This window comes from Sminthopsis crassicaudata, chromosome 4 (assembly GCF_048593235.1).
Source record: "Sminthopsis crassicaudata isolate SCR6 chromosome 4, ASM4859323v1, whole genome shotgun sequence".
NCBI lineage: Eukaryota > Metazoa > Chordata > Mammalia > Dasyuromorphia > Dasyuridae > Sminthopsis > Sminthopsis crassicaudata.
Window position 1 is genome coordinate 184,736,160 of NC_133620.1, and position 7,908 is coordinate 184,744,067.

Below are 7,908 nucleotides of genomic sequence, written 5' to 3' on the forward strand. Positions count from 1 at the left end.
TGATTGGGGAAGTATCTTAATCTCTCTGAACCATGCTAAATGGAGTCTAAGGATCCCTTCCTCTTCCAAATCTACGATCCAAGTGATTGAAATGGACATTGATGGAAATCACTGTGCAAAAGGAACTCTCTTGATTGTTAGGAATCATGTTTGCATTTGATATTTTTTCCCTAAAACTGAATATGGGGAGCAACAAAATCATATTAAAAATTAGAAAACTTTTATGTTATGATTTTTTCCTTTATAATCTGTTTTTTCTTCAGTCCAACATCTAACAATTCTCTTTCCCTTCCTTAAGAAAAGAATCAAAATGACTATCCCTCTCCAAAGAAAATACCCTCATAGAACAAAATGCATAATGGAGTGTGTGATGCTATCCACTTCTGTTGGTAATCTTTCTTAGTAAAATTGAGAGCATAAAAATTTTTAAAAAACATTTTGGTCTCACACTTAATCTATTTCATAATCATAATAGTCATCATCCATGTTCATAATGCTAGAGTGGTCCTCAGGTTTCTTCCTGATCTCTTTGCTTTTCTCAGTTAAATAGGAATGGCCCTCACAGTGTCTCATGATACTCTTTGATGACATCCAGATTTCTCCTCTTCTTTCTGCTGGGGATGCACATTGCCCTCCTCTCACATCAGTTCCCTTGGCCATCAGGACCTGCCTAGCCCTGAGAAGGTTACAAGTACAGTTCCAAGGGTTTCCATCCAGATAGAGGTGTCTCAGCCGAGGTAAACTTTCCAGGACTTTGAGATCCAATGCAGATATCTTGTTGTTTCGAAGATTCAGAACCTGTAGCTGCTTCAGATCTTTTAGCTCTTGCTCACCAATATCTTTTATGGCATTTCCTTTTAGATCTAGCCTGGATAAAGTGTTTGGAAGCCTGGACCAAGAACAGAACAAGGTAGGGAAAAAAAGTTAGAAAAAGTGTATTATAATTGCCACAATGAGAAAGCACATTTCTCCTGTGTGTGAGTATGAAACAGCACTCTCAGCCAATGCAGTCCTCATGGGAGAGAGGCCAGGACCTACTTCTAGAAAGACATGATATGTAAGGGAAATGCCTCCTTACTCTCCCCAATAAATTTTCTCCTATGTTTAAAGAAATTTACATCTTCAATAAATTAGGCAGAATTTTGAACACTATCCAGGGCCCCCATCCAGAAGATTTTCCTGGCATGCTGAGTAGGAATAAACTGGGGAGAACATTCATTACACAATATTATGCTTTTGGAAGCATAGTTTCCAAGTTTCTTCCCTGCCTTCATCAAACACAGTATGTATGTTCACCAGTCCCTTGGTACACTTATAATTGTGTTTCCCTTGAAAAAGAAAATAAAAAGATTAAAAAAAAAAAACTTTGTATTACTTAAAGTCAGCTATGAATTCTTCTTCTAGTTTCCTATTTTCCATCAAAGTCAGTCACTTCAATCCTTTTGACTTTGTCTCACAAGTATTATTTCCTAAGTATCTAATAATTTTTTTTTCTTTTTAATTTCCTTACCTTTCTTCTCTTAAAATAGGGCTACTAAAATGGAGTCTGTTATTCAAATAAAGATTAATGACAAAATAGAATTGCTTTCTAAAAATGGCAAATTATGCTCTTTTTATTAGAACAAAATGTAAGAATTTATTTGATAACCTTTTCTTTCTGTCTCATATTTAACTTGTGGTTCATTGGACTCCTTAGTTTTTGTTTTTTTTTTTCTTTCTGTGCTCATGCCTATATTTAGTCATACATCAACTAACTGTATAGCTAAATTTATAAATATATGTGTACATTACACATATATACATATATATGTATGCATACATGCACATATAAGCACAAGAGGTAAGGACATTTTATATGAAAATTCTAACCCTAGCCCTGTGTATTTATATACTAACTTTATGACATACTAATGCAGCATGGATAAATTAGAAAGAAGACCACTCCTTTCATGTTGTGTAGTGGAAACTAGACCTCTTTCAGAACTTTGGGGTGGGCCCCATACAAGGAACTTACATGAGGACATGGACTAGAGTAGAATAAAAATGGACATTCATGGTTAGGATGTGATCTTTATCCTTAAAAAGAACACTGGACTTGATACTTTAAACATCACAATGGAGCTTTTACACACACACACACACACACACACACGGCAGTAGACAAAAAGATGATTCTATATGAAACTTCAAGGTACTTCAAGAATGCTATAACTTCCCCATTTGTATGATTTACAATGGCATGGTTAAAATTCTGATTAGTACACATTGGCAAGAGCAAATTCTGTCTCCTACATGAACTGATTAAAGTTCAGCTCTGCCTTGGTTCTTTGACCACATACATCCCAATGTAACTGGCCACAAGCTTGTCTAGTGGGACTGTTAGACATAGTGTACTCATGTACTCAACTCTCCTGAATTCCAAAGAATAAAACTTTTGCTTCCATACTTTACTCTTCTAATATGAACTGCAATTAAACATTTTGCATTTTAAGTTTTTGCAATATGTCAGATAGATTAATGTTTATCATCACCATCATTATGACTGTCTTATCTAAGAAAATTTCTAAAGAAAGGGAAATTTATATAATTTTTCTCATATTCTTTTCCTCTTCCCAGTTTTCCTAGTTCTGTTGATGATGTCACTATGCTCCCAGGTTCTAATTCCCAATGTTATCCTAAGCTGTTTGCTTTCACTTATCCACATATAAAATATATTACCAAATCTTATAATTTTCTCTTTTTGCTTTTCTTGTGCCCCTAGGACTTAGCAGAGCACCTAGCAAGTAAGAGGTACTTAAAAATGCTTTTTGACTTGTTTTGACATGACTCTCTACCATTAGAATATCTTTCACATCTGTCTTCTGATCCACTCATAGTCACAACCCTAGTTCAGGCCCTATTACATCTCACCTGGACTACTGTTATATAGCTTTCTAATTTGTCTCTCTCAATTCCAAGCCATCTTCTATTCAACTATCAAGATGATTTTCCCCAAAACTTAGATAGATCATAACACTGCTTGATCATAAAAGGCATAAATCTCCACTCCACCCCCTATCAAAGACCATTTGTTGACAAGGGAAAAAATTCTTTTGAGGGTCATACAAGCAAAAAAATTAATTAATTAAAATTTTTGTTGTACAAAATAGAAAATTCCATTTATGTAGTTTTTAAATTAGAGAGTAACATATAATTAAAGTAATAATATAAAGTATATATATATATACATACATATATTTATTATGAGTTGTTAAAGAAAAAAAGTAGAAAGGGGCAAGGGAAAGAGAAGAAATTAAGATAAAAAGGAAAGAGATGGAAAAAGAAACATTAATAAATTAAAAGGCAGAGGAGAAAAAGGCAAAAAGGCCAAGAGAAATATACAGGAAATGACTTAAAAAGGACACACACAAATTAACATAGAGAGCAATGTAGACCCAGCCAAGCAAAAACATTTTTCATATAAGACCTCTGTCTTCTAGCCTTCAAGATGGGACTTTCTAACCCACAGAATAGGCCATATGAGGCCCAGAGAAATTTATTTGCTAATGCAACCACAAGTAATGATGAGTAGAAAGCTAGGTATAACAACCTCCTACTACTTGAGTTCTATAAGTTGATATTTTTATGGCCCACAAATGCTGTTATAAATATCCAAATGGCCCTTGACAGAAAAAAAAAAATTTTCCCATCTCTGCTTTAAGGACTTTTTATACTGTGTTCTATTTTTTTTTTCTTTCATTTGTATATATGGTTGTCATATGGGCTAGATGAAATGAAGTTAAAGATTGGATTTGACCCTGGGCTTCCCCACTACCCTGAATAAATTACTCTCTACTTCTAGTTTCCCAAGGGACAATAGAAAGTTATATGGAATTGTTCTGTTTTGCTCCTGGACCCTAAAATGTGTACAGAAATATCAAATCTCTTACAATTATTAAGAATGACAAGATGAACTGATCACTTACCTGAGAGGTATTGACAGCAGAAGGTTCTGTTCCAGGGCCAGATTAGAAAGCTGAACACATCTCTGAAGAGCTCCCACCTCAAATAAGCTGACCATGTTGTTGTCTAGAAATAAATGTTTTAGGTCTCTCAGATCCTGGAAGTCTTGAAGCCTTATTCTCTGAATCAGATTATTACTACAATCAAGTTTCTGTAGCCTTGTTGGCAATTGGAAGGGCAATGTCTGCAATTGATTTTGAGATATCTCTAATATTGTTAAATTAGGAAGGAAATGGGCTCCCTCAATAGAAGAAAGTGAATTGGTAGAAAGGAAAAGACGAGAAAGGTTCTCTAGATGTTTCATATCTCGAAATCTTACTTCTTGTAGCTGGTTTCTCTCCAGCTTTAAACAAAACAGAGACTTTGGCAAGTCATTAGGGATTTTAGTCAGTGAGTTGCCACTTAAACTAAGAAATTGCAAAGATTGAAGAGATGAAAAGAAGTTCCCTGATAGGAAATGTAGTTTGTTATTCTCTATACTCAGATGTTTTAAGTGAGGAAGTTTAAAGGGGCCAATCAGAGATTCCACATTGTTGCCATCTAACACCAAATTCTGTAAATTAACAAGGGAGGAGAGTGTGTTGAAGGAGAGAGTGGACAGCATATTGTTTTGCAGCTCAAGTACTTGTAATTTTTTCAGTCCTTTAAAATCTGATTCATGTAAATCATTTATCAAATTATCATTGAGTTTCAACACTTCAAGGCTGTTTGGAAGGACAATAGGGATTCGTCTTAATTTATTTTTCCACAGTTCCAAAGTCTTCAGTGATCTCAAACTTTTGAAGGTGTCATTTTCTATTGACTCTGTACCACTGGCCAACAGAATAAATTCTTCCAGAGCCAATGTTTTGGTGATATTAGATAACTGCAAAGGGGAAAAAATCCTAAATCAACATAATTATGAAAAATATTAAACAATATATATAAACAAAAGCAATAACATTGCATATTTTCTTCAACCATCTATTCAAAATATATTTTATATAAACAGTTTTCAAAAGATGAATTATAAACCATCAACATATTAATTGATAAAGATGAGAAAAATGGAAAACAACTGTCCTGGAAGAGCTTCAAGAAGATGGGACTAACATGCTTTTGATGGAGTTGTGACCTGAGCCAAACATTCTGTGAAACAATTTAGAACTGTATAAGAAAAATAGCTCAAATTTTTCATACCTTTTGATCTAATGATGTCCTAATATGTATACTGAGGATACTTTTTAAAGTAAATGCTACTCTTTACATACAATAAAATATTTATATCATATTTTTGTGGAAGAAAAATACATATCTTGGATAATGCTCTAAAAATGGAGATCCTGACAAATTCTGTCTTTTATGTTGTTCTATTATGTTGATCTTGCTGTCAGACACCAATCAATGTACTTAGACACATTGCTGTGACTAAGGACAGAGCTGAATTTATTAATCTGAAAAATGAGATATTTGGATTAGATGACCTTTAAGGTTTCTTTTCATACCAGATTTGTTATAGCTTTGTTTACGCAAAGCTGAGATAAAGTCTTTATGCACTGTAGGCAAGTTTGAATCACTACACATACATGCTCATTAGTATTTGTCCCAAGAAGATGTCACTTAACAATGGAATTTTACTTATTCTAAAATAAATACCACTGTGATATGAAGATTAGAATATTCTGCCATTAAATTTATGTATCTATGAAAAATAATACTAAAATGTTTTCCTAATTGTATTTCTTTCTATGCTATGCTCTTGGCATTTGTCTTCTGGGTCTATCCTTTTTCCTGAATCTGTTTATATGACCCAACATTTTCACTATATTCTATTTCAGAAACCAAACTTTCTTTTTAAGAGTAGCTTTCTACTTCACAATGGTAAAGGTTAATGAAGAAACAAAAAGAATATATGGGTGAGCTTGTATTTATGAATCAAATAGGTCATATACATAAAACATTTTCTTGCTGTAAGAATAATACTTCCAGAATATCTATCTGACTGACAAAACTCTGAGAGTACCTCACATCCCTATTTTCACACTCAGGCATCTCCTTGAAAGAATGAAAGGCCTGGATAAAAAAAAAAAAACCAAAAAACCAGAAAACAGAAAATTCTAAGGAGGCAGTTATAGCAGTAGAATCTTTGAACTGAATAAGAACTAAGAGATCTTCTCATCTAGTTTCTTCATTTTACATCTGATTATTTTTGTCCTCAGGTTGGCAATTAGTTGATTTGCTCCTGAAGTTCAAATCGATCATCCATTGCAGTTAATTTGAGATCAAAGTGATTCTAAAAAGTGATATCATATAGTTAGCTTATTGCTTTCCATTCTTTCCATCAGTCTGGGAATTCTCAGATGTTTTATCCAAAGACAAAGAATTAAAATCCTGGGAAAAGCACTCTTATTGATTGGTGAACTTTTAGAAATGACAAATAGACTTATTAAATAATTAATTTACTTTTATGTTTACAAACAGTATTATCTTATTTCATAACATGTTTTCTTGACACTCCCATAATTCAACAAAGCTTTCTATTTAAGCTATTGTACTTTTTTAAGCATTATATTTCTTTAAATTCGGTCTCTTTTTCAAATATATAGATCTTCTACATAAATCAAATATGCTACCTGGAATTTAATATTATCCAATCCAATTCAATTCTAATTTTTCAGTCTTGACATTAAAATTCAATATCATTTATTTATAATGATTTCACCTTTATGTATCAGCTAATATTGAATTTCCTACTTAACAAAGAAAAGAGGCTTAGTGTGCCTGAAGATCCAATGTATTCCACAAAAGCACTCTTTGGTATTTACACTTTTGAATACATAGCGGAAAACAGAAATGTTCAAAAGGGTTTAGTTGGAGTCATAAAAATTTAGAACTAGAAGGAACAGAAGAAATTGCCTATTTCTCAAATCATCCTTTTAGAAAGAAGGAAGTTAAAACTGAGAGAAGAAAACAGGAAGAAACTTCACATAGCTATTTAGTGATGGTACTAAAACTGGCTTCTGGACCAATGCTTTTCCTGCTGTGATTTTGCTGGTATTGGGAACTTCTGAGAAGCAAACTCTTTATAACCAGTCAATCTTGTTAGAGTTTCCCATTATAATATTAGAAAATTACTTGTGAAAACGAGAGGTTAAGAAATGTTATCATATAGACAGGACTAGGAATGCATTATTTCATAAACCCCAAGACCATCTTATCTCTCTTATCCACTGCACACTACTTTTTGCATGCAGAGAACATCTTTTCCTTTATGCCAGAAGCAAAGCACAATTCTTTGATCACATAAAAAAATTAGCAAATGTCCAATTTGGTTTTCAATATGTGCTGCATGCCTGACATGAAAAAATAAAAACTAGAACAGGATTGTAAAGACAAACAGTACAAAATCTTAAGAACTCCGATCAATGAAATTTTCAAGCGTGATTACAAAGAGCTGTGAAGAATGCTATCCATCTCATGGCAGAGAGATGATGGACTAATAGGCAGAAAGAGCCAACTTTTGAATTTGTTTTGCTTGACTACATGCATGTGATACAAAGGCACCTCTCTGTCTCTGTCTGTCCCTGCTTCTATCTCTCTTTATCTCTGTGTCTGTCTCTCTGTTTCTCTGTCTGTCTTACTGTCTCTTTATCTGCCTACCTTTCTATAGGTGGAGGGAGATCAGGGAAAAAATAATAGATAATTGAAAAAATAAACATTTATTTCAAAAAATAAAGAATAGAATTGAGAACATTTATTATGGGAATGTGCTATTTGTTGGGACAAATACATAAACTATAGAATCTTTTAAAGCATTTTCCCTAGGAAGCTGGTAATATTTTGCCTGTGATAGGTATTGATTATCTTAATACTGTATTATCATCCTAACACTCTTATAACGATTAAGACATTTTATTTGACATGTAA

General features: G+C 33.2%; 1 protein-coding gene across 1 annotated transcript; it reads right to left on the reverse strand.

The window, feature by feature from the left end:
* Positions 1-262: 262 nt before the first annotated feature.
* On the reverse strand, positions 263-6,047 carry LOC141541205 (nephrocan-like). Its single transcript, XM_074265414.1, has 4 exons — positions 6,005-6,047; positions 5,182-5,435; positions 3,966-4,867; positions 263-889 (listed from the first exon to the last, which is right to left on the reverse strand). The coding sequence occupies exons 3-4, from the start codon at positions 4,604-4,606 to the stop codon at positions 451-453; spliced, it is 1,080 nt and encodes a 359-aa protein (XP_074121515.1). The 5' UTR covers positions 4,607-4,867; positions 5,182-5,435; positions 6,005-6,047; the 3' UTR covers positions 263-450.
* Positions 6,048-7,908: the final 1,861 nt, after the last annotated feature.